Genomic DNA, 27,423 nt, shown 5'->3' with positions numbered 1-27,423 from the left:
TAGCATACATGTGAAAAGATTTTTATTTTGTTACTGGGAATGCTTTTATTGGCTATTAGGGAGACTGTAAAAGCATCCATTGTGTCCAAAGAAGAAAAAAAGCAGATGCTGGAAATAAAGATCAATGGCTGAAGACTCTCAGCTTGCAAAATCAGCAGCTATTTCCCCTCAGATGAAGAACTGTTATCCATCAGAACCTGGTGCTCCAAGCACAGAGCAGCTGCTCTTTGGCAGTGCTCCTGTGTGCCTATGGAAAAATACACACAAAGAGGAGCAGCTGAGAGGATCCCAGCAGTTACTGACTTCAGCAGTCAGGGTAACTCACTTTGTACCTCCAAACTGATGAAGAACTTTAACAAGAGCAGCCCAGCCCCTCTGCCCATCACTGCCTTGGGAATCATCACCTCCCACACCCACAAGTTCATCTGCACGAAGAGAACAAGGATCTCATTCATTAGAAAGAATTATCAGTAATTTTTCATAGAGGAACCAGAATCATGTACCTTTGTGATATTTTTTTTCCAATTTTTACTTTACTTGAACAGTGTTTATTTTTTACATAAATAAATTTATACATTTTTCTAGATTGGCAAAGTTCTACCCAATAAGAACATTTTAGCAAATTTTTAAAATCTTAAAGGCTTTTATAAATTTTTTAAGCAAAAACTGTGAATTATTTCCATTCACTTATATTCACATCCATGTAGAACCATCTGTAACTAGTATTTCTCCATTTGTTCAGGATCTTCACAACAACTGTAAGAGTCTCTGGAACTCCAAAAAACCTCACAGAAAAGCTTTGATTTAACCTTCAACAATAAAGCAAAGTTCTATTTTGCATTTAGTCCAGTTTGGCTCCATCTCCTGCTCAAAGTTACAAACTACATACTGTAACATTTAGATAAGCTTAAAAATATGAACCTCAAAGGCGTTAATCTTACAAAGTACTTGAAGAATGTTTGCTAGAGATGAAAACTATCCTAAGATATTAGAAGTGATCAGTAACTGAGGTGTTAAGTTTCATATATTGATAATTAAGAACAACTGAACACCTATATTGGTGAAACTGTGGCACTCTGGATATCTACAATTTCTGGGATGTCCTACATTTCAAAGCAAGTGTGTAGTTTCACTGAATTCTGCCTTAAAAATTACAGGTGGAAAAAATGGGACACTGAAGAAACACAAGTATGAAGAAACACACACTCTTGACAAAGCTTATTTTTAAATCTCCAGGAAGAATTTCAAGCACTGACAGACTGAAAAGGCAACTTGTAAATTCTGATCTTGTATGGAGCAGATATGAACCAACACAGAGAACAGAAGGTCATCCACCTTGGAAACATTACTCCAAACATTGCATTCTGTAGCAATCTGAAGCAAACAGCAAGGAAAACTCTGCTGCTCCTGACCTTAACAACAGACTGGGGGAAAAAAAAAAATCCTCCTTTAGGTTTTAAGTACTGGTATTTTTTTCACAATACTTTCGCCTTCGTATAAGGACCTTCCTTAAAAAAATTCAGCAACAAATGAGGTGTACTTTTCCGACGTTCATGCAGTTCTCTCCATGTAATTATTCAGTACAGTGGACTGGTATGGATTTTGCTACATAATCTGCCTGACTTCATCCCTGTTTGAGGCCCTCTTTAATTCTAACTATACCTTCTAACTTAGCAACCCAAGCTCACTGCAGGGCATTCACTGCACTTTAGAGGCTGTACTTTGACATCTGGAGGAGGTGCTGTTATTTCAGCCTTTCCCATTCCAGTCCCATGTGTACCAACATTCCTGCAACACATGCCCTACACCAGATGAAACAACTGGTGCAATTAGGTTTTTTCACACCTGCTACACAACAGAGAGGCAGCACAGCATTCTGAAGGAGCAGGTAGGAAGGCATATATGCTCACAGGGAAACAAAGTGTCAACTTCAAAAGTAGCTTCTCAAAAAGTGCCTTTTCAAGGACAGAATGAAGTTTAGCAGCAATCAAAAAACACCACCCCCCTCCAAACTTACCTTGAAGAGGCATTCTGAAAATGTTGAGAAATCTCCCAAATTTTGTGCAAATAGTTCTAAACCTTTTTGTTTAGCAGATGAGAAACTGAATGATAGCTAAAAGCCTGCCTACTCTTCCTCTGCCCTGTTACCGAAATAGTGTTGTTTCCATCAGATTGCTGGTTACTCATTTTCCTACTGTGCTTGTCAACCCAACTTAATGCTACACTCAACAGAGAAATTTCCTAACACAGCTGAAGTTGTTCAAGTTATTCAGCTGTATTAGGCTTCACTATGCTGAGCATTGCAGAAAAAAACACATCACCAAAACAAAACCCCTTGCTGTAATCTACTTCCACTTTAATGAGATTATGTGATAAAATTCATGATCAGTCTTAGATGGATTTAGTGTGACAGTTCTTAATAAGCACAGTAATTAGCTTCATGGCCTGTGAACTACTTCTCTCTTCCAAAATTCAAACTAACAACTGTCATGCTGATATCCTAGCACTAGCAAGCCTAATGAGTTAGGTGAGAGCAGAGCTTGCTACTACCCCAGCAAGTTATCTATCTGGTGGTCATGGATTACAGACACTCTAGTGTGTCCTTACACACACTGGACCAAACAGCACCAAGTCAGTAACCTGAGGTGTTAACCTGTGGCTGCATTCTTTTGGTCCTTCTCTGAACTCACTGGCTTCACCTGAGTAATTCCGGAACACTCTGGTCTGCAGCAGCCATCCTAAGTGCAGATTCAGAGCTCTGTATGAAGAGAACAAACCTCAAATTCTTCTGGGTTCTCAAATGTAGTTCTCAAAATTTCCATGCTAGAAATTTTGGGGGCATTTTTGGGGGCATTTGGGACACTCTGTTTCACATTTTGTACTTCACTCTTCACTGAGAGAAGTCGTCTCTGCAGCTAGTGAGTCTCTGGAACTACAGAAAGCTTTAGGTCACAACATCCTCCTCCTCCTCCTAGCTGAAGACTTACTGCAGGTAGTAATTTCCCACATCTATTACTACCTGGGGAAGTTGCTCCATATCAGCTTCGGTACTCTTCTCTCACCCTGCCTTGTGATGCAAGGATAAGCACTCCTGAGCCCAGCCATCAGTTCACATGCTCTCTTTCCCTGCACTTCCTGAAGTTCTCAGTGGGGAGCAAGGGTGTGTGCAGATCAAAACCTATCAGAGAGCTTTATTCTTCCGCTTCGTTGAATGTGCCCTACACAGAATAAATACAACATACAAATTCACTGTTTCTCACTGTACTACTGAAAGTCACATAAAGTATTCTTTAAGGTTATTACGTTTTTATAAATGTACCATTTTAACACCAATGGATTCTATTTTTACAACTGCTTTGCTACCTACTAAATTCATGGTTTGTGGTAAATCCTCAAGTGTTCCAGGAGAACACATTAAACTATTCAACATCCCTTTGTCAAAACCCTAGACAGCAGGAAAAGATTTCACTTTTTGACTGGGGACTGTCACTTGGCTCAAGTTATGCTGGTCTTTCATGTTAAAAAGATCTAATGGAGTTGTTACACAGAACAATGTCCAGGAAAAAGAAGGGGCTGTGGTTTGTTTTGACACAGTTCTAGGGTCTTTTCAGACTTTTCAGGATTCTCTGATACTTGCCATTTTTAGGTTCACCTACCAGAACACTATGGATTTGGACAAGCAGAGATTTGGGGCAGTTTTCTTCTGGCACTGGCAATGTGCAGAAGAGGGAAAAAAGAAGAGTGGTTTGGAGAATTGCTTTGTCTTATATTCTGAAATATGCCACTCCAATATGACCAAAGTGTTTACTCCATCTCAGTGGATTCCTCTTCAGAAAGACAGTATAACCCAAAAATTTAATATATACAAGTTACAGCCATAAAACAACCATTTTAATTGAAGCCATTAAAAAAAAAACAAAACATGTGAGGCAATATAAATGATAAAACTATACTTAAGAAGAAATAGCTAGCACTTTGTGAAAAGCTTTAAAACAGCAACCAACACTTTACAAAAGATTTGAAGGAAGAGAATAAAATTTCCAAACTACAGGTATTGTATAAAGGTAGCATTAACAATTATCTTATAAAATACAGCAATAGAGACAAAATGGATACTCAAGCTCATTTGAAACTAAGCCTTCTGGGGTCTTGGTTAAAATGTGTGTTCAAAAACTATTTTAAACAAGGTCTAATACTTCATATTTTAAATGTACAGGTCCCTGGCATAAACATAGCACTATACACATCTTCCAAATAAGCAGTAATTACAAGTTCCTTTTAACCATGCGTGGTGTCATCTTCTACAAAGTCTTTGGCCATTTCTGCTGTGATCACATCAATATGACTGACCTGGTGGAACAAAGAAGCATTCAGTTATTACAGTACTTCCTGGAGAATAAGACAGAGATTTCTCAAGGCTCCAGGACGCAGCAACAGGTCTATGATCAATCTATAATTCCCTTGAAAGAATGTGACACAGGACATCTGCAGGTATTTAAATTCTCTTTCAAGAACGAGAGAGCCTTTTATAGAAGACTGTGTCATAACTAGAAATTCATCAGCTGAAGTGAGTCTGATTCACTCTGAACTCTTGCTATACCTCAAATGCACAATCTATCCTTATTACAGCGTTTACTGAGAAGCTGATCATACTGCTTACCTTGTTTCTGAATTTTACACCATAGAACTTGTCAGCTGACTCAAGCAGTTCTGGCCTAAAAGTTGTTGTAATAAACTGAGCATGTTCAGCTAGCTCCATAATCATATCTGAAAAAGAACACAAAAATTCTTTATTAATGTAATATTTTCAGTAAAGTTAGACAAGAATAGCAAACTCTTTGCTTTCTTCAAAATAAGGTTTTGATTAATGAAGCAAAGACCCCACAAACCAAGAAAGTATCTACATCAGTTTTATTTCCCACATAATACATACAAGTATTCTCATTAATTCCAGGATGAACTCTGACAAGTCCAGCCACTCAGCAAACCTAGTATGGCATTAAACTTCTATGACAAAAAACACCGTAAGCACTTTTCCGTTAATGTTTAAAATCAAACTAGACTTCAAAACAGGACTGTTTTTCAACAGACTGAAGTGCAGTAAGGAGACCCTTTAAATGCAGTAACAGAGCTTCTATATAAAACCAAGTTCATGGAAACTTCCCCAAACAAACACTGGGCTTCTCAAAAATGTGCTTTTATGATTGAAAGAGTTATTCTTAAACATCAAGGGTGAGAAGACAAACTATCACCTTCAACCACAATAAAGATTATAAAAGGCAGACAAGTACCTGACACAGCTTTTCTATGCTGAGCATCCAAGGCTTGGTCGATTTCATCAAACAAGTAAAATGGAGCTGGATCACATTTCTGAATGGCAAATATTAGGGCCAGGGCCACTAAAGATTTCTGCCCACCTGAAAGTTGCTGCATTTCTCTCATTTCACCCTGCTTCCCTGTGAATGATACCTAAGAAAACAATGCAACAGCAAGATGATTTCAAAACACTAAACCACAGCATCACTTACTATTAAACAAACAGCATCAACTAAAAGCTGCCTTTTAAATATATAGTTACAAGACAACGTAAACAAAGACTCAAAGGACTAAAAACCAAGTATTTTTCTTTACCCTTATGCCAACTCCAGTGAACTGATCTACAGATGGAACACTGCTCTGAGATCCAGATCCCCTTTCGCTCTCGGTGCTGCCTTCACCTTCATCCTGGGACTGACTGCCCTCCACATCTCCTTTCTTCATCACCAGTGTGGCCTTGCCACCAGGTACTAACTTTTGGAATACTTCACTGAAATTTTTTGACACCTGAAAAAGAAAACAGTCAATGAACCTACTAATTTTTAGAGCGAAATCAAATGCAGGCAAGTGTTTTTGCATGAACACAGAAATCATCTGCTTCAAAGAAGAGATCCACATTCTTAAGCAGAAGTGAGAAATTCATGCTGTACAAGGCTTGTACGAGCCAAAACAATTGTTTTTGTAGTATGAGAATTTTCAAATTTTTGTTCAAGAAAATGGTACAATTAAAACATACAACTGTAGCAAAAAATAAGATTAATCTAGTAACCTTCAGTTAACCAAAAAACTTATAGAGAGAACAATTCACACATTTTGTAGTTAAGATTCTTTGTTAACATTAGAATTACTTTCACTAAATCTGGACAAGGGATTTGGTGCCATTTTTTTGCCACAGTTCTTAGAAAGGGATGTACACAGTACACAGGAACTCATTTGACAGGAAGTATTTAAGAAGCTTAAAACAAAGCTGGAGTTGTATTGGAGATGGGCACATATTGAAAATGGTAGCCTTATTTATTTTTCAGTATTTAAAAAAACTACAAGCCTAAAGTTACATGACACTACCTTCTATTACTATAGATTTATGTAAGTGTCCTCTTCTCATATTGCTGCTACACCATGGGACAATTTGACTGATTTCAGCACCAGTGTCTTCACAATTGTTTCCATTTTGTTACCTGTTTGAAAGTCAGCTGAATAGCCTCATATTTCCTGAGCTCAAGGACATTCATCAGCTCCATGATGGATTTGTAGCCCCTGTCCAGTTCCTCTTGCCTTTTTATCAATTTTTCCTTCTGCTCTGAGAAATTCACAAACTGATCTAAAGCTTTCTTATTAACATGACTGTATTTCTTCAGTTCAGTATTGCACTGTTCCAGCTTGCGGAATAACTGTGAACGGAAAACATTAACACATCAAAGTGACTTGCAATTCCAGCTGCATTTGACACTCAAGTTGCATTTGACACTAATGTTTCAGGTCATAAAACATGAAACCAAGCACGCTATTTACCTGCTTTAAACTTAAAGTTTGATACTTCTCAAAAGCCTCCTGTGGAAGTGAACCCAACTCTCGTATTTTCTTCATGCATTCCTCTTTCTTCTTGAGAAGCATGCCTTGCCTGTTTGTCATTTTTTCAAGCTCTTTTGTATCATGGTTAATGGCATCCATATGCTCCTTTTCCATGTTCTTCCAGCGTTCCATGCTCTTCTGAAGTTCTTTAATTCCTGCTTCTGTTTTGTCAATAGAATTATCCAGATCTGCAATGTTGAGCAAGAGTACAAAACCCAAAGCTGTAAGTTTTACATGCCTGCATACAATCAACAATTATCCCATCAAGTATTTATGAAACAAAAAGATGGACTAAAGAAGATCTATTAAGGAACAGAAGGTTAAATTTCAGGCAAAAGGCTGAAAATCCCTCTGCCTCCCCCTGAGTACACAGCTTAAAAAAACCCCAAACATATTATAGTCATACTGTTCAAGTCTAGAAAGAGAAGCAAAGTAAGTTTCAAGCCCTACAGATGTGACAGCCCATTTGACAGCAGCTGAGCTTTTAACAGGTTAGACTAAATTCAAGAACAATTATACAAGATCTTGCTTGTAGGACAGTTGCCTCACAAGTACTATGCCCTCATGCCAGAAGCCCATTACCACCAACTCAAGTTGATCACATTATGGTTTATTTCTAAATCAAATACGGAATGTGTGAACTTTCAAAACCCTAGAGAGTTTTCTTTTCAAAACATGATGTTACCAACCATCTGACCGTGCCAGTGTATCCTTCACTCGTTTGTTGATAGCCTCAAGTTCTGATGTTGTGGCAGTAAGAACTGTGCCACCTTCTGTTTCTCGAAGTTCATTCAGTTCCTATGGGATAAATAAATGCCACCAAGCTTCAGCATGAATGGACACATAAGCCGGACAAACAAGCTATCTTCTGCTAATCCACATACAACTTCATATAATTACATATAACTATTATATACATATACTATTCAATATTTTCATGAAGGTCTAAAGAATAGTCAGATTTTCAAACAAATCTGTCATTATGATAGTCCTGTTGATACACAGGCTGTGTATTTACAGTAGGTTTTGTCAAAAACTTACTGTGCTGAAATTCAAATGAACACTTAACTCAGTTTATGCAAAAGAATGCAAACCCAACCACAGATAATGCAGTGTAACAAATGAGTATTTATGATTTAATAGATGCTAGCCCTGGAAATAAACCAAACCCAGATTGCAAAAGTACATTTAAAAGCAAATCCTTACTTGTTCCACTTGGTCTAAGCGTTTTCTCAGATTCTCATTGAGATATGTTTCAACTCTTGTGATAATGCCTTCTAATTTAATCCTCTCATTCAAAAGCTGTCTGTTTTCCTGAAGAAAGTAGAGAAGTATATTAGCTGCTTTACCTGACTAGAACTATGTTTTTCTTGTTATAAAAAAAAAAATTAATACAATGACAACATAAAAAACCCTCTTTACACAATTCTGTGTATTCAAATATCACAATTCTTTGGACTGTTCCTCTAGTTTTAACTGACAGAGAAAAACAAATTAAAAGGTGTCTACTGTAAAAGTCAACTGTACAGATCAGTGAGTTTATTAACGTTTATTTGTATCTGAACCCAATTCTTAAACCCAGAAATGCTTTAGATAGTATATTTAAGAAGTGTTATTTTTCCAGCAACACATGTATTGAACAAAAGCACTAATTTAGTGACACTATATTCATAAGTTACTTTTTATACAAAAGGCCAAAAGTTTATTGCTAAGAAAGGTAACACATTTAATGGCAAGATATTTTCATTTCCTTACTTGCTGTAGTTGTCGAATTTCATCATTAAGAGCATCCACACGTTTCTGATCTTCAAGACTGAGCTGAGACAACAAATCTGTCCCCAGTTCTGCTTTTAATGATTCTCTAGTTGACTCCATAGCATGTAAACTTGCCTCCAGGCTCTGCAAGCTACGTTGCTGTGGGACAGATATTAGACAGAATCACTCCTCAAAGCAATTTGTACATTTATATGAATTTCGTCTGTTCATATCAATATATTTTTGTGACATATCTCTAGTTATCTCTTCATATTTCATATTATAATGTTAACCAGAAAGGAATGCAAATTTATCAGTAACATTAAGGAAACAATTATAATAAACCAAGTAACAGCTTTCAATATCCCCATACCAACCTTAGGCATAAATGTCTTTTCAGACTGCTGCCGTTTCTCCTTCAGCATCTTCATCTCTGACAAAATACTGTCTCGAGAGGCTTTGAACTTTCTCTGCTGGGTTTCAATTTGCTGCATTTGGTTCATTAGCTGGTCAATCTCATTATTAATCCATACTCTGGGCTAAGGAAAATTCCTTGTTTTAAAAACCATTTTACTCCTACTAGTATCTTCAATTTTTTCTATCTGACACAGTCATCTTTCATCAAAACAAACCAAAACTCCACCAAACTGTAATAATCACTTGTAGAGGGAAAATCGAGAATCATGAACAAAAAAACTTGAGCAGCTTATCAATTTATCAATAACAGGAACTAAGCTAAATGAAGCTTCCCTTGCTTTTTTACAACATGACATTCAAAAGAACACAGGGTTACATTTGAGCATGCAAGGAAAGCTCAGATCTTACAAAATACAGAACATGTGCCTCATGCAAGCCAAAAGCAAAGGAGTTGGGTTTGAAGGACAGAATGACCTGAGTGATGTATAAGAAAAATGTACCCCTGAATCGTAAATATCGTTGTAAGTACTGGATCTCAAAATGACACTGCGCAAAGAGACTGGAAAGACCAAACTGTCAAGCAACTCAGAGCTTATTACAACACAACACTCTCCCACCTACCCTCCACAGCATAAGTGGACTATATAACACAAGTACTAAAAATACAGCCTGAGTCAGAAGAAGCAGCGAAGATTAACACAGATAACAAGAATATCTGGTTATGGCAGTTACTACAACAGATTCTAAAAGGAATAGAAAGCCTTACAATCTAGGGTTTAGCCTCACCTCTTAGCTTTAAAGATCAACATCAAATACAGTAACACAGAGAATTAGGCTGCACAGAGAACAGTCAAAACAAATGCCACAGATAATATGTAACAGGTCAGTCTCCTGTTTTCCATCTACTACTGTAACCACAAAGCAAAGGCTTTGTCATCACACAACCTTCCCCATTAACAACAAAAGGATATTTTCAATGTTCCTACGTAAGTTTTCATTGAGCTTGGCTTCGAGTTCACCAAGTTCTTCTTCTGCTTTTCTAACGTCTTTCTGCAATTCAAGCCGAGACTTCCTGGTGTCATAATAACCTCCGGTCAAAGCTCCTCGATGGCTGACTTGATCACCTAAGAGCAGAACAGAATGAGATACAAACTGCACACTATGTGCTTGCATAAAGTCCAGCACAGTTTATACAGCACAACTTAGGTTAACCTGAACATTTCAACTAAGCTACAAAAGCACTGAAATCAGCAATCAGGTATGTTTATAGTAATTAGGGAAATGTTTATTTCTGTATTCAATTTAAGTGCTATTTCCTTTCTCAAGATCATCACAGACTGCTAGGATCTCCTTTAAGTACTGACTTATTTTTGTTTGTTTTTAATTCTAAAACCATGCAGCTTGAACTGAAAAAATCAGTAATTTCCTCCTCAGCCAACCTTAGAATTTTTTTCAGATAGACTTTAAGACACAAAAAGACAACAATAAGCCTGCAGGGAATCTGCCCTCTTTAAAACAGGCAATTAACAGGATTATTTTTTTATTATAGATTCATTTAGAGAGGCAATTATAAATTATTCAGAGAATCTAAGATGTAAACATATCCGTTGCAAAGAAGAATTCACATTGCCTTTATAAGGAATTAAGGCCATTGATTCACACCCTAAACACTGGTTTGAGCTTGGGAAAACACCATAAATGCTCCAGGAAAACAAATGCCTGTTAAATTGGATAAAAAAACTGGATGAATGCAAACCTAATCTGCTTTGTAATTCTCAGGATGGAGATAAATTGCTACTAACATTTAGATCATAAGAAAATTCCACACCTTGTCAAGAAATCCTGTATTTTTAAGCACTGTGTTTAACCAAGTGCAACCTTGTACATACATCTCAGTCAAGGACACTATTAGTTTTAATAATCTTATTTCAACAACACTAAATAGGCCATGTTTAATGAGCCCCATGTTCCCAGGAATCTTTTTTGCTACAATAATTAACTTACAAAGTTGTAGTATTTACCTTCCAGAGTGATACAATCCATTGTGAAAGCTCTGGCCAGCTGGGTAGACACTTCCATGCTACGACAAATTAAAGTCTTCCCAAAAACATGTTTGAAAGCTTTATCAAATCTTGGATTGTATCTCAGTTTACTGATCATAGGAATAGCATCCTGAAGTGACAGAATTACAATTCAGCAATTAAAGTAATTCTTGAGTATCAGGTTAGAATAGAACTCTACTTACTAGTATTGCCTTTTTACACGTAAAGCACAGTTAATAAAGAGCAGATATCTTGTAGTAATGAATTTTTTCTATAACATAGTTTTTAATGTTCAGAAATATACATTAGAAATAGCATTTAACTGCAGACAGAAAAGCAAGTGGTGGGCTACGAGCAATGCACACAGTTCAAAACAAGAGGCTTTATAATTGTAAAGGAGAGGAAGGTTCAAAAGTAATTGTAACTCACATTAGTCTCAGGATAAGCAGTATCTCTAACATCCAGCTTGTTCAGAGGGAGGAAAGTAACTTCTCCAGGAAGATTCATTTTGTTAAATTCCATTAGGATCTTTGTACTGACCTCATCAGAATCCACAATGTGATAAAACAACCTGTTTAACAAGCCAAACAAGTAGGCAAAATTTTACTATGCTAAAAGGACAAACATATTTGTACATAGACAATATTCATGCAGATATCATTAACACATCACTATAAAGCTGCATTGCATTTCCAGTTCTATGCCTTCGAAAAAGCAAGTGGATACTCTTTTCACTTTGGTTAAAATAGGATTAGCCAACAACTTCACATTCCACCATCCAGCCAGGAGCAGCTCAATACAAGAACAGTGCCACCGTGTCCTCACCTCTGTCCTGCATTTCCATTACACAACATTCAGCCTCCCCTCTTTGCATGGATCTCCAGAGTTTGTCTCTGCTGCCTCTACACACCACACACAGTGACCACATCCACCCATCTGCCTCTGCACTATGAGGACTGGCGCCAGAGGGACTGAAACAAGCAATTTTTCCTTTGCAAGCTGAACTACAGCTTGCTTGCTACAGCTTTTTCCAAACTATGTGGCACAACAGGATTCAGAGAGCACTGTGAAGTGCTTGGAAGAGACTCCCTTGTTCACACTGACAAGTTTCAGAAGAGACTGCATTTCCAATTATAGCAGCATCAACATTTCTACGCGACACTTTGCAAGATCATGTCACCTCTGTCCTCTTTCCTGCTCTTATGCCACTATCTGTGCTTCATTAGAACAAGAACTTTTATGACTACTCATGAGTTGGAACAGGGAGATTTTCTAGTACAAGTGAAGTAATTCTTACTATTATTGAAACATCAGCCTTGCTTACTCTAGAATTCTCCACACTGGAAGATGCTGTCCATTTTATTCAATATAATTCAGCTTCACCACCAATGCCCCTGGTAAGTGCCAGGAGTGAGGGTCTGGGGCCTTTTTTGGTTTTTTTTTTTTTTGGGTTTTTGTTGTTGTTGTTGTTATTTTTGTTGGGTTTTGGGGGGTTTTTTATGGTTTTTGTTTGGTTCTTTTTTCTCTCTGGTTTTGTTTCAGGTTTTGTTAGACAAAGTCAGGAGCAGCTAGGATTAATATTTAAATAGGCAGAATTCTTCTTAGTTCCTTCACAAAGGACTAGCAGTTTGATCATGCTCTACAGAAAGCACTTCAACAAAAAGAAAAGCAAGACATCAAGTTCAAAAGAATAAAATTCTAGTAGCAGCTTGCAACAACAGCTAAATTGTGACACTGCACTAAAGAGCACATAATTACCTGTTCCCTGCAGTGACTTCAACGCAGGTGTAGAATGCTGGTTCACATTCAAAGTTATTCATCACGATTCCATGATAGCCATTCAGAACATGCTGGTTTATGCCTTTCCGACGGAAGTGCTCCAAAACTTTGTTGATGCTGTCTATACCATTCAAAATGGCCTGTTAAAATACAGCTAATTACTGTACTGCAGTTAAAATGTGTGGGCATAATATTCATTCTAGCTTTAACTTTGTGCTAGGTGTAGCCTCCTTTTTTGCCAAATTCCTGTTAACTAACCTACAGCTCTAACAGAAAATACCTAAATAACAGTTCATCGCTTTTCAGTTTTGAGGGGTTTTTTAATCAAAAAGATACCAGAGGAAATTTTAAAAATATTCCATTTCTGCCTAGTCTCCTCACATCATCTACCTTGAGCTTACAAAACTCATTTTCAAGTAGGTCTAGAGCTATAAATATTTGAAAAATTCAACCCAGAATATGACTTGTCCATCTTAATTACGGCAGAAAGACCGTAATTTAAAAAATATCTAGCATATTTTTCAGATAAAACTGACCTGTCCTTGAAGAATGAGACTCCACAAGGAATTATCAAGAGTGAGGTTGTCTTACCTTTCCTGTTGCTGCTCGGAGAAGTTGCTGCTTCTTTTCTAGATCTTCCCTCTTTGCGGCAAGAGCTTGTTGTTCTGCATTCTCTTCTCTCCACAGATAACTACAGAACAAAACCAATAAAATTTTGTAAGTGTGAATGAAATCTGAATGTTTATTATTATTTTCTTAAAGACTGCTAATCTAATGGGAAGGCAAAGTGCAGAAGTTCATACATGGCCATATTTAAAAAACATACCTACATGCCATGTTAACAACTACACAGTTGGGGTCCTTCACATTAAGTGAGATTGAGACATATTTCAATTAATTACTAACTTTCTTTCACTCTGTAGTTCATCCTTTTTATTTTTCACTTCATAGTATTTTCTGTCCAATTCTTCAACGCGAGCCTTCACTTCATTAAGATCCTGGTCCAGTTTCTAACGCAAAGAAAAGAATAGTATGAAACTACATCTCTGTATATTTAAAAAAAAAAATTATTTGATACTGAACTACTAAAAATTCAAAATTCCTACGAACATTTTAACCAGCTTACATCAAACTGCAAAAGCACTAGGAATAAAGACAGCTTTGTAAAGAAGCAGTAACAAGGTGTAGGTGCCACACAGATGGCAAGGCAGGCACTGAGTTCAACTGTGCCTCTGAGCATTAAAGTGAAATGGATCCCTGTAAGTGACAGTAAGAACTGGAATCAAAACAGTAACTAACATACATATAACTTCTGTGTAATCATGCTCTGAAATGACATTTGTGATAAGTACAACTAATCTTGTGTACCATGTCAACCTGCTATTAGTCAAAAGCCTTAGCCTGCTCTCCAGCAGTACTAGACTTTTCAAGACAGCTGCTGTCAACAGTGTGCTGTTCAAGCCAATGCACAGACATCCCCCCTTTGCTCACTTAACACCTGCCATTTGCAAAGCAGTTCAGGGCTAGCACTCGATAGTGTTTGTATATTTATATGTGTACAAGGACGGGTAACTGTGTTCTAAAAACACAGCCAACTCATTCCAAACTAACCTTGCAAGCTCTCAACCACATTCACCCAAGATGCCTTCTCTTTAAACAAAAACAAAAAGCTATACAACGCTTCACCTAAGCATAAATCAACCTTCCTTTAGGAAAAAAAGGAAACCAAGATGCGTTTATAGAAAGGAATAAAAATCCACAACAAATTTAACCCTTCAATTCTACAGAATAACCATTGAGCAGTACAGTACAATTGCACTCAGCCAGTGGTAAATGTTATTTTCTTCATTCACCAACTCAGAGAATCACAACTCTGCTAATGTGGATCCAAATCAAGCAGTATTTTAGCAGAACACCATCATCTTGGTACAGCTACACTCCTGCATGGTGTCAGACCGACCCTCAATTTCAGTAGGTATATTACACAAAGATCAAGAAGACCATCAGCACTGGCTCTGTATGTTCTCTCAATATAAAAGCAGGGTTTTCACAGCTGGAGCTCCTAGCAGGAATGCTATCTTTGGATTCTTTTGCTGTATTTGCACTGTAAGAGCTGTTTCTGAATGGAAATTAAAATCTAAGTTATGCAAGTAACAGATCAATCTTCTAATATGCCTAGGGATGTAACTTCTAACCAGCTGCAACCATGGTACAAGGGTGCAGTGCCTGCTTCATAATCAAAAAGACCTTGTTGCTTGGAAAAATGAGAGAAGTGAAAACAACCAACACAGACTTCTGTAAGAACATAGCAAATTGTTTTCCGTGACATGGCTATGTTCAACATAGACAGCAGCAAGGCAGATAGAAGTCTCTTCCTGATAACTCAGGCCAAACACATTGAGGGGAAGTACCAGAAGGCAAAGCCAACACACAGAGTGAAGATAGTGCAATGCTAAACGAGTTTTGAAGTTTATCTGCATATGTTTTCAATAAGCATTTTTCAAAGACCACATCCAACCAGAAAGTTACATCTTCCTTACAGGCAATGAAGTATGACTGTCCAAGATTGAGCATTTAACCCTTCTCTCAAAAAGACTGAGAATAAGCTGAAAACTCACACTGTACTGTTCCAAGTTTTTCTCCTTGTTTGCCTCTGTATCCTCTAAATCCTTGTGTATAGCTGCAATCTGCCGCTTCTTGTCATTGATGGCTTGATCTAAAGACTTCAGCTCTTTCTTTATCCACTTATCTCTTTCCTCTTTGGAAGTAAACTGGCTCCCTCGACCTTGCTTTGCATAAAGATCTGTTCTTTCTTGTGTAGCCTGTGCAAGTCTGTTTTGAGAAGGGAAAGACATGTTGTATTTTTAAAGAAATCTTGAATTGATTAAGAGCAAACATTAAGAATTACTATTAGAATTTTTAGGAAGTGTCAAACCAGGCTCTAAAACTTGAGCACCAAATCAGTAACAAAAAGAAAAGAATCACGATATAAACAATAACAATAAAATCATCCACACGTGGTCAAGTTTAGAAAATCATTTTGCCAAATACCATTCCCACCCCAACAGTAAAGCAGGCTTTTTACAGACCATCTCCAAGTGCATGTAGCTCCCCCAATGTCAAGCAAACAAGTACAAGTACTTGTTAAGTGCAGATGAATAGCATTGATAAAACTGGCATAGAATGCCACAGACCTAGCAATTCCTCTCTCTTCTTTTTCTTTTACGCTGTTAAATTTTGGCTCTGTTTCTGCCAATTCTTTCTGCTTCTCCTCGATTTTCTCAAGAAGTTTTTGTCTCTCTTTTAGCAGTCTTTTCTGAAAGTCAAGCAAAGCAGTATTTAAAGTTAGTATTTAAACTAATCTAACAAACCTTACAAAACAGTGACAGGCTCCAGTCTAGAACCAAAACTCCAGTGTACATGAACTTGGGCACACTTCCTTGTGCCAATGACATTTTAAGACTTCACTGGCGTTACGTACCCTTTGCTCACTGTTGCCAGCTAATTCGTCCTGTAGATCTTTAGCCTTCAACTCTAATTTAGTCCTCTGTTTAATCTGCTCCTGTCTTTCAGCACTAAGTTGCTCCTTCTCTTCTTTCATTGCAGAAATCTTTGTCTTCAGTTCTCGAACTTGCCGTTCTATTTCCTGTGCAAATTTAAGTATGCAGTATCTTAAACACTGAATGAACATTTCACTACTTATCAAAACTCACAAGATCGTTATTCTGTACATCACGACACACTAGATGTGTGAAAAACCCAAAGTTTCCAAACAGGATGAAAGCATGCAGTAGAATTTAATACAGATAGCACAAGCCCTCATCCTTTCTCTCCCCACCTCCTCCAAAAAATCCCCAAAACCACAAAGCAAAACACACATCTGGAGAGCCCTTTCAAAAGGATTTTTACCTCCATTTTATCTCTAGCATCTTGCTGTGCATCTCTCAGCTGCCTCGATTTTTCTCCACTTGTCTCTCGTTTAGCAGAAAGCTGTATGGAAATATCACCAATAGCTTAAGTGGCCAGATTCGGCTTTAGTAGTGGTTCCAGAAAGAAAATAATTTATTTAGTGAAGAACAGTGCTGCTGAGGAGTACATAGAGTGCAAGAAGTTTGGTGTGCAGCTGTAGATTGCTGCAGATTAAGCTCTGGGTGGTGGAAGTCATACGCAAGAGAATGAATGTGGGCATGGGAACCTGCCACTTAGAGACACAGCAGGACTTCTACTGTGATGGGATAAAAACGCAGTTTTCTTTGCTGGGGTCCCTCCTTGAAGGCACCAGCTTGAGCTGTTCCTTTGTTATTTAGTCATTGCACCAAGATTAAATTATTTTAAGGATGGAGACATCTGAGACTCTCCTATGGGAAACCTGGTCTGACTCTGAGTGTGGTGCAGGGAGTCAAGTGAGGCACCTGTGCTGGGAAGGAGTTTCTTTCAGTCCTAGCTCGGGTGGTGCAGTTCTGACTGCCAGGGTGGCTCCTGGAGGGCTGGACAGGAAAGTTTCCTTAACACTGTCAGGATTCTATTAGGCATCACATGGAGATGGTAGCAAAAACAAACCAACAGCTCATTACATTTTGTATTAGCCAAGATATTTTACCTCATCAAGCTTAGCTCGGGTTTCATTAAGTTCCTGATTATAAATGGTGTATTCTAATGCTCTCCTCATTTTATCCCATTTCTGGTACTGTGCCAGCTCTTCTTTCTCCTCTTCTAGAGTATGCAGTCGCTCTTCAATGTATTTCAACAACTCATTGATCTTCTCTCGCTTGCCCTCTTTAGAAAACATGACAAGATTGAAATTCAGTTAAACACTGAATTTAATATAATCTCCCATCTTCACAGCCACTGAATCTACTCCAGTGATTCAGAATTTGTCAACATACATGAAATGTAAAAACACCCCATGTCCTGAAAGCTCTCCAAAAAACCATCCCAACAGCAGAACTGTTGATACTTGTTATGTAAGGCAACACAAGAGCATACTCTCTTGGCTCACACAATTAATACAGACTGTACAACATGAACTTTAGTGTTTGCACAGCAGTAGGTATCCTGATTTTTGGATCACTGCCAGCTGACATCACTTATGTTTTGAACAGTAAATTTATCTGTATTAGCTTAGCTAAAAGGTTTTATTACTAAAAGCACACAGAAAGTAACTTATTAAACCTTTTGAGATGTTGGAAATTCAAGGAAGAAATATGACAAGCTCTGCATTGTTTAATATACCACAAATAACATCTATCCAGCTTTACTGAAAAAGCCTGAAGTTTTAGAGTTAATTGAACTACTGTGGCATAAAGCAATAATTTCTTAAAGCTTACCTGTTTCTTTCATTAGTGAAATACTCTCCTCTTTACGTTCATCATACACTCTGGTACCAGCTACTTCTCTCAGTAACTTCAGTCTTTGAGAGTCAGGAGCTGTGGCCATCTGGTTGATCTGAAAATTCAAGATCTATGATTTCAATAACCTGCTCTGGATGTATGGCTAACCACAACAGAGAAAAGACTGCACTCTTTTGCTCTGCCTGCTTGTCTGAGGTTTTGGCAGGAAGAGTCAGATATACGGCACACACCACACTGCTTTCCTTTTGAGACAATTACTTCAGGACAGCAAGTATTCTGCTTGCAATGAAATTTGTTGCTTTTCGAATGTTACCATTTGTTGCTGAAACTCAGGATACAAGTACTATGTACACTGAAGAAATCATGAACCACTCAAAATTATGTTTAGAGAAACTCAAGCTTTTGCTTTATGTCCTGGTGCTAAATCAAACAGTTTAAATGCCTCCATAAAACCACTAAAATGCAGGAGTTATAAATCTTAGAATAATTCACATCATGAAACACTCATTAATATGACATCAAATAAGTCATACAATTACACCCAACATAAAACTCACTTCCTTTCAATAGAATTTCAGTGGCTGCATGCTTTTCAAAGAAGGTAACTGTTTCTAATTTATCTTATATTAAAACCAGTATGTGTATTTTGGCTGTTAAGTAGCATGCACCAATCCCCATGAGTGACTTTACAGCTCAAGCTGTTTCTTTCAAATACACACATTCAACTGTATAGGAAAACTTATCCTGATAAACATCTGGCAGACAGTACTATGGGTTAGTATTCCTGATATCAAGTGCTCCTTAAGTCTTCTCTTCCTGCATTCCTTTCCAAGTACGCCTTCCAGCAACCTTTGGAGGTGACACTTCCCAGTCTCCTTGTAATGAGCCATTACAATTAATCTGTGCTTTGTCTGCAGATGTGGATGTCCCTTGAAAGTTCTAGAAAACTGCTTGAAGCCCTTTTCCTGGTGTTCACTTTTGGTACTTCTGCATTTTCCTTTCATTCTCCATTGACAGTATTTTCAACCTCTTAAAATTCTCTACCATTATCTTGCTGTCTCATCTATAGGCCCAGAAATCTTTGAATTTACACTGAAATAGTCACAGGAATCAAGTTTGCTTTGTATTTCAGTATATGAAAAAAACCCTTCATTCTAAAGATCACCATGGTAAAAAACCTTTACACTAAGTATCAACATTTACAGAGATGATTTTTTTTTTCAAAAAATCAACACATACTACTAAAACAATAATATCTGCCAGCCAAAGAAGCATCTACATACAAGAACTATTTCAAACTGAGACTGATTTAGGTTTTGCTTTACTTCTGAACTAAGTTTGGCATCCAGGAAACATGATACCCTTCAAAGTGATTCCTTCTACTTTGTGAAAAAGACTCTTACCTTTCCTTGTTTGACAATATAGTAGGGATTACTGCGAGAAAATCCAGCACTTTCAAGAAGATTCATGACATCATTTTTCCTGAAATTATTATGTTTTCCTGAAGTTATTATGAATCCATTAAAAACTTAAAAGTAAAAGTGAGAGCTGTAAAAATGCAGTAAATATCACAACTATACACCACATATATAATCACCGAGGGCAATGCATGCTCTGTTTGAACAAGCTTCTTAATTTGAAAATGACTAATTCTAAAATGAAATGAGAGAATAAAAATGGAAAATATCTAAAATACTATAGAATTGGAAAAAGATTAAGAAATATGCACCTCAAAGCACAGAGGAGGGAAATACAGGCAAACATCATAAGGAAAGATATAAAACTACTGAGAGTGTGATAACTCTTCTATTTCAAAAAAACCCTGAAAGAAAGACTATGCAAGCAGTTAAACACCACAACAATGGATGGATTAAACTGCAAATTCAAAGTCTGCTGTCTACTGCACAAGGACTGATGTTCCAGCTGTCTAACTACTGGCACTCAGTATTACACAAGAGAAATAAATTATTTCATGCTACATGTGTGTGTTAGGTTTGCCCATAAAATTTTACAGAAATACTATTTTTCTCATTCAGATAAGGAAAAGAAGTACCTACGTCACCATTTTCTTGTCTAAGAAATATTGGTCCTTCTTGGCTCCAATGACTCTGCGAAGTGAGACTTCCTCTTTATCAATCTTAAGAAAACAAAACCCAGTAAGTACCCATACCTTCTCCAAGCAGTTGTAACTAATCCAAAAAGTTTATGGCACTTTTTACCAGAAATTACTCATAAGCAAGGTACCATGCTGAAGCTTTCCATAAGACTGAGATCACATGAGTCTGACTGGATAATCTATGTCCAAAGCAGCTCACTGAACTTACCGGTAACCTGTTGTCGGAATTGTCAAATATAATCTCCACAAATGCCGAAATAACACGAGGACCTGTACCTTCCTAAGAGAGGAGATGTTTTGGTTAGACAGCTGCCACCTTAGAAAAGATTTTGAACTCATTCTTCTTCTCCTTTCCCTGATGACCCCACTTCCCCTTTCTTTTAAGGACTTGATGCAAGAATATCTATATAAGGTCCAGCACACATATTTTTATTTCTGATAATCTTGGCTACACATTTACTAGTGTGCATTATCAACATAATGTACTACTGTGTAATAAATCCCCTTTTGCCAATGGAAACAAAAAAAAGTTATTTTCAAAGTAATTGGCTTAAAATATCCACAGCCCAGCAATTTAACATTTCTGCTGTACCATTCAAATGCATTATCTTATTCTTTAGTTTCGTTTCTATACCCTCCACTTACATGCAATAAAGCCAGTCTCTGCTCTGGGCGAAGATGACTAAACTCATCACTGAGGACAAACTGAATTGCTGTAATAAAATAGTAAAGAAACAGAAAATTTATTCTTTCCTTCAGGGAGACATGCAACAGTTTCATTAACTCAAAGCACACTAGCTTACTGTTGTATAATACAATTATGCTGTTGCTAAAATCTTACAATATATCTTCATTAAAAACCTTAATCTGCTGGATCTTTCTCACTCGACTTGCTGTACAGGATTTATCTGAAGAAGTCATTGCTGCCACATTACTGGTTCACTGCATAATCATTAACAATGCTGAACAATTAGGGATTCATGAACTTCCTTCTACATATACACAGCACAAAGGCTAGGCTAAAAATATTGCTAAAATACTTAGTGTTAGACAATTTATAAACACAACTGTCACAAAGCCTACTAACACCTTTAATTACCATCTTTGCTCCTCCATAAATGTTCCCACCCCACAAAATCTCCCTCATAACCTTACATTAAAAGGATGTCTAAGCTGTGCCAAACTGCTGTTTAGTAGAATTTAGCCACTGAGGATGTCTAAAACAACTGCAAATATCATAATCAGCTTTCATGGAGGGCAACTTTTAGAATCGGTTTCCTCTTATAAATAATTTTGCCAGCTGAAAGTCTTAGAAGGCCCTTAGTAAGAGAAGCTGAATTCAAAGGAAAAACCTGGACTAAACATGAAACATTGAGATCTGCCTTTCATCACAGTCAAGTAATTTCCAATCTGCCACTCCTCACTGAGGAGGATTTGTTAAACCAAGTTCTAGCAAAAACAAGCAAATAAACCTGGTATCTTCAGCATCTCTTGGCTAGTAAGACATCCATGCTTACCATAAAAAAAGTTGCTTTTGCCAGATCCATTTCTTCCCACTGAAAATTAAAACACAAAGTATGACATAAGTCACAGTTGACACAGGTTAACAGTGCAATGTACCTTAAACACTACACAAAAGTACTCAAGAGCAGAACCCAAATATAACAGAGCCAAATGAAACCTCCAGGGAATGAGGTGAACTCGGCAGATGGATCACTCCGTCACTGAGTACAGGACAGCAGCCCCTTGCCCACTCAAACACATTACCTTGACTTACAAACTCCAACACTATTCCACAATAACAGTTAAATCAATCCTCTTTATTGCCATCTTTTTGGTTCTTATATTGACAATCTGATGGGTAAGGACAGTAAACCTAAGTCAAATTCTCCTGGCCCCAGAACATTTATCCAGAGGAAACCACTTGTCTAAACATTCAGGTTGACTGTATGAACTTCATGTAGCACATTAACTTCTTAACATTCCGCTTGTTAATCCAGCAGTACTTTTTGTAAAAGACTGGAGTAATTACTACTTTTATATAGAAAAATAAAGGTGTAAGAACACAGCACTACACAAATATAGTCTCAATGTTTATACCACAGTGTTTCAGCAAGGCCTAGTGATCTCTAAGATCAGCACCTACTTTGTCAGTTTCAAACCCACTTGTCTTCCAGCAGCAATGAACATCCCAGGCTTTTCATCCCTGCCTTGCCTACACAGCATCCAGATTAATCTCATTCCAAAAACTACCTGGGATTACTATGAAGTCTTTAAGAAAAAAGCAAAAAAAATCTCAGTGAAAAGAGATTTTTTTTTTTGTGTGTGTATTTTAAAAACATTAATACCCGGATAAAGTTTTAGCTCCTGTGCAAATAACATTACTAAGCAAGACATCTATTCATGTCATATGCATGTTTTTTTTCCTAGTGCCAGAGTTAAATCCTGGTCACTAAGATTTTATGTCCAAAATTGACTGTTAGCTGTTGGGTCAGCAGTCTCAAAAAGTTGCTGCACAATCAGTAAAATCAATGCAAACAAGAAGGCAGAGCCAGGCATCCATGGGCAGAAATAGAAGCAGGGTGAGAATGGTGGACAACAATACGCTATTAAAATAGGAATTATTCATGGAACTGCACTTTAAAACTTATACTTTTTGACAGTCTACAGTCCAGAAATTCATTCCTTTAAAACTGGAAGAAAGACAATCTTCTTTCTCTGCAGGAGTTTATAATTGCTGGTGTGCTTATTTATAAAAATGACGATGTGCACAGACCAAAAAAATAAGAATCCCATACCAATTCTCTGCTGCTGTTCCTGCAAGGACAACCTTTAAAGGAGGTCTGGCTGATACACAGATGTGCACCTAGGAAGGAAAATCTAGGAAGAAGAAACCTCAGTTTCTGAAGACCGGCTCTTGTCCCAGCAAAACTGAGCGTTAATAGTTGTGTGCGGTAAGTGAAACACACCCTGTGATACGTTACAGACAGCTGTACAGAAGGGTCCAAAACAGAAAATACAATCATCAAATGTAATCACAATACTAAAAACTATAAAGGAGAGACTAACATGAATACCCTCTGAAATAGAAGTGCAATTTTAACTAGTGATAAAAGGCAAGTATCAGAACTTACCAATGACATTGTGTTTGGAGCTGAATGGGTCCACAATGGTTTGGTCCCTGTAGCTTCGAAAGCCCTGAATGATTACCTGGTGAGAAAAGGAAGTTATTTTAAAAAATCTTCTCTGTCCTTGAACAGTTTTTTTTCTGTAAGGTTTGACAGAATATTTATATCAATTATAATTTAATTTGCTGGCCCTTCCTGCACACACTCAACCTTCCAGCTCAAGATTAGAAACTTATATCAAACTTGCCCCCCACCTAAGCACCAATTTAGGGAGATTTCTCCCCTAGCAGGAGATGCTGGTACTTGTGCAGGACAAAGCATGGCAAGCAAGAGAGTTCCAAGAGATTTTTTTTTTTGGAACAAACTAGACAAAAATGTGTATTTGCCTCAAGTATCACATACAGGAAAGAAAACTCAGTATAACGAGTACTTATATTTAATTTTTATAATGCAATCTACTTACAGCATGAGAATTTTATTAGCAAGTTCTCCAAGCAGTGCAATTGCAAGCTGCAAAAACTGTACTAGCTGCCTATTTCACGTGCAATAGTCTCATTTTACTGTGCAATCTAAAGGGAAACATAAAAAAGCAAGCTTGTCTTGGCTCCAATTCACAGCCTAACAAGACAAATAAAAATGTACACAAATAACTTCAAGAGCTATGCAGCAAACAGCCATCTGGAAGCAGCACATTAAACTTCAACTATTTAATTTCAGCAGCATTTTGAGGTTTGCCAGGCCTAGCAATACACAAGGTACAGAGTTACAATATCCCAAAACTTCAGCTCTGCACAGCAACAAAACCGATCCAACTTGCAGCACCAAGCAACCTGTTCACAGATCAAAGCTGCGCTGAAAGCACAGCAGCTTTGCTCTGCTCAGCACACAGAAAGGCAGCAGCCACCTGAAGGTTTGACAGCGGCAGATCTTTCAGCAGGAACACTTGAAACAAGACTACAGTTACCATTTAATAGCTGTGTTCTTTGCCCAGCTCTTTCCCAACAGAAATAGGATACAGTTAAAACACTGGCAGTGTTTCACTGTGACAGCTACAATACACTAAAAATGACTGCTTAACAAAACAAAAACAGCTTGCAAGATACTTATCAATATTATTACTGCTGAAGCATAAGATATGAAATTACTTAGATTTTTTGTTTGCAAGGTCTATGGTCCCATCACCGTTTTCTATTTCTCTGAACATGTCATTCCTTCCCTCACACCTTCAAAAGTAGCCCATATTCCAGAAAAGGAGCAAAATATTTTTTATTCAAGAAGTACATACAAAACCTCAGCAAAATGTCTAGAAGTAGTACTGCAAACATTTAAGCAAGCCTTTCCTCACTAGTACAAAAGCCTCTTTTAAATGAACACCACAGCACCTCAAGACACAACTACCCTCAGAACTGCATCCATATTCTGTCATATTCTGGGAGCATTAAACAAACAGTGGGGAAAAATTCTGCCCACAAAAAGTACTGGACAAAAGACTGGGAGAAGAAAATGCCTGTATTTATTCATGTCAAGTCTGATCTTCAGTCTTTCTCCCATTATGTGTCAGGCCACTCAAGTATTGTTATGGAAAACTCCTGTTATCATCTGTTTGTACTAATGGATTAAAACCATCTCACTAATACTGAACGAAAATGCCATCTCAGACAGCAAATCAAACACTGGAATACAGGGAGGCAGCAAATTACTAATCCTTGACCATCAAACATCAGAGTGAAGCAAAAGCTATTCTGGGAAAGGAACAGTGTTCCAATACCTTCCCTCAATATTGTGCCTACCTAAAACCTCTTCTGAACTGCAACTGCCTGTTCTCCCTCTCCTCAGGCCAGACAGTTTCCTTTAACCCCCCGCACTGTGTTCAGACCAACTGCACTGGAAACAGTCAATGATTTCAGAATTTCACGGACCAAACTACAGAAAGCAAGTTTAAGACAATGTGAGGACTGAAGACTCACCAGCACTGTGAACACAAACACCCCCCCTCTCTTAAAAACACCAGTCTGCCTCTTTGCCAGATGGAGACTCTGCAGCAAGCTCAGGGCCAGCAGCTTCCAAAGGAAAAGCAGGAACAGAGTATCTTACTCGGGTCTTTCTTGCCACTCGCCCCAGGCCACAGCAACTATGTTCATTCACTTCGATTTAACATATTTAATAAAAAATATTTTTAAAAAACCCAAATCTTTTGATAAAGTCTGCTTCCAAACTCACTAGGTTTCAAGGGGAAAGGGAGAAACTAAAAAATGGGGGAAAAAAAAGTTTGTTTCTACTACTTTTCATTTTTTCACATAATATATAAAGAACATCTGAATTGGAATAATTCATTTGCTTGATTCTCGTAAGAACCTGAAAGTCTCTACAAAATTATAAAACCAACCAATTATTATTTCTTGAATATTGCTATAGAAGCACAAACTTTTTCCACTCACACACTGGGGCAGCAGAGGAGTGTGATACAGGCAGACTGAACACCACCAACTTCTCCCCAAAGCTCTTCTCTGGACGGATTATCATTTCATCCATCCTACACGTTCTGAAACCTCAGGACTTCTCAGACTAAGACTTAAACATTTTTAACGTTCAAACTCCAGAAATAACTTCTGGAAAGCAACAAAACGGGGGATACTGATGGAATCAAATTCATTCTCGTTCTTTTTATTCTCACATCCATCCACACGTTGTTACACTTCCTTCTACAGCTCCTATAACAGTATTGATTGCTGACCACCCAAATTCCCTTCTTTTTGTTTTCCCCAAAATGAAACGTTTCCCCTGTTCTGAGTTAATTTGGACTCACCCTGGTATAAATGACTTTGCTTTTCACATCTCCACTACTGTTTGCGTTTGAGCAACTCAAATCTGGAGATCAAGAACTCTTACCCAAAGCCTTTAAAGCAACGTGCCCACCTATGATGATTTACAAAAGCACGATCAAAAGGCGTTTGAAACACTGCCCAGTCAGCCAAACAGATGAAAACCTGATATCTATGGGGAACATGCACTTTCAAAGCTAATATTCTTCTTAAGAAAGACACCCGCAGGGTGTCAGAAACAGGTAAATTTTGAGTCCAGCAGGAAATGAGAATCTTGGTAGGTTTTATAAAAACACACACATGGAGCAACACGAAAGCAGTAATAAAAATCTTCTGCTAAAACGGCTGCAGGGAAACTGCAGAGGTAATATAATGATGTCCTCAAAAACTGTTTGAAAAAGGTGTATACCAGGATCTTTTTAACTGAGCACCAGTCACAGATGGTTTGGCAAGGGTTAAGCATAACAGGTGAAATGATTCATGCCCGGGGCCTGAGACAGCACCCCAGAGCAAAGCGGAGACCCCACAACTCCAACAGCTGAAAGATGCCCCTGACAGCTGAGCAGAGCCTTTGTTTGGGTACGAGCCTTCCGCGGCCGGGACCGGGGCTGGCGCACAAAGGGCCCCGCAAACAAGCCTCGGGTCCATGCAAGAGAGCCCCCAGCGCCACTTCACACGGCAATGAATGAAAGGGGAACAGAGGAGGAGGGAAAGCGCCGCCATCCCAGCCGGCGGCAGGACTTGCCCCGTGGCCGGGCCGGGGGCGCCTCCCTCAGCCTGGACCTCGATCCGCCCCCCGGCACAGAAAGGATCGAAGCCTCCGAGCCCGCCGCGAGCCCGGCGGTTCCGTGCTGCGGGCCGGGCACAAGTGAAGGTGCAGAGCCCCCAGCCCCGGGGCGGGCTGGGCAAACCCCTCGGCCAGGCCCAGGCCGCACCGCACACCGAGGGCGGCGCGAATCCTGCCGGCTCACCTGCTTGATGTACATGTTTGCGGAGGATGGGGTAGGCCCGCCACGCTGTCGTTCAGCCTGCCCTCACCGTTCCTGTCCGGTCCCAGTGCTCGGCTTGACCGCGGGTCTCCGCCGCCGCCGCCCGCCCCCTCAGCCGCCCCCCGCTCCCCGCGCA

General features: G+C 38.4%; 1 protein-coding gene across 1 annotated transcript; it reads right to left on the bottom strand.

Moving 5' to 3' along the window:
- Positions 1-525: 525 nt before the first annotated feature.
- On the bottom strand, positions 526-27,394 carry SMC3 (structural maintenance of chromosomes 3). Its single transcript, XM_083866074.1, has 29 exons — positions 27,270-27,394; positions 23,483-23,558; positions 21,866-21,904; positions 20,994-21,061; positions 20,557-20,628; positions 20,290-20,369; positions 19,636-19,714; positions 18,209-18,326; positions 17,482-17,657; positions 16,791-16,871; positions 16,363-16,527; positions 16,076-16,197; positions 15,500-15,713; positions 13,788-13,891; positions 13,473-13,572; positions 12,861-13,021; positions 11,532-11,673; positions 11,082-11,232; positions 10,032-10,184; positions 9,021-9,172; positions 8,644-8,802; positions 8,095-8,202; positions 7,578-7,686; positions 6,829-7,076; positions 6,495-6,707; positions 5,632-5,823; positions 5,292-5,469; positions 4,661-4,767; positions 526-4,350 (listed from the first exon to the last, which is right to left on the bottom strand). The coding sequence occupies exons 1-29, from the start codon at positions 27,282-27,284 to the stop codon at positions 4,279-4,281; spliced, it is 3,654 nt and encodes a 1,217-aa protein (XP_083722200.1). The 5' UTR covers positions 27,285-27,394; the 3' UTR covers positions 526-4,278.
- Positions 27,395-27,423: the final 29 nt, after the last annotated feature.

This window comes from Zosterops lateralis (genome assembly GCF_965231275.1).
Source record: "Zosterops lateralis genome assembly, chromosome: 8".
Taxonomy (NCBI): domain Eukaryota; kingdom Metazoa; phylum Chordata; class Aves; order Passeriformes; family Zosteropidae; genus Zosterops; species Zosterops lateralis.
This window is presented reverse-complemented; position numbering and strand designations above follow the sequence as displayed.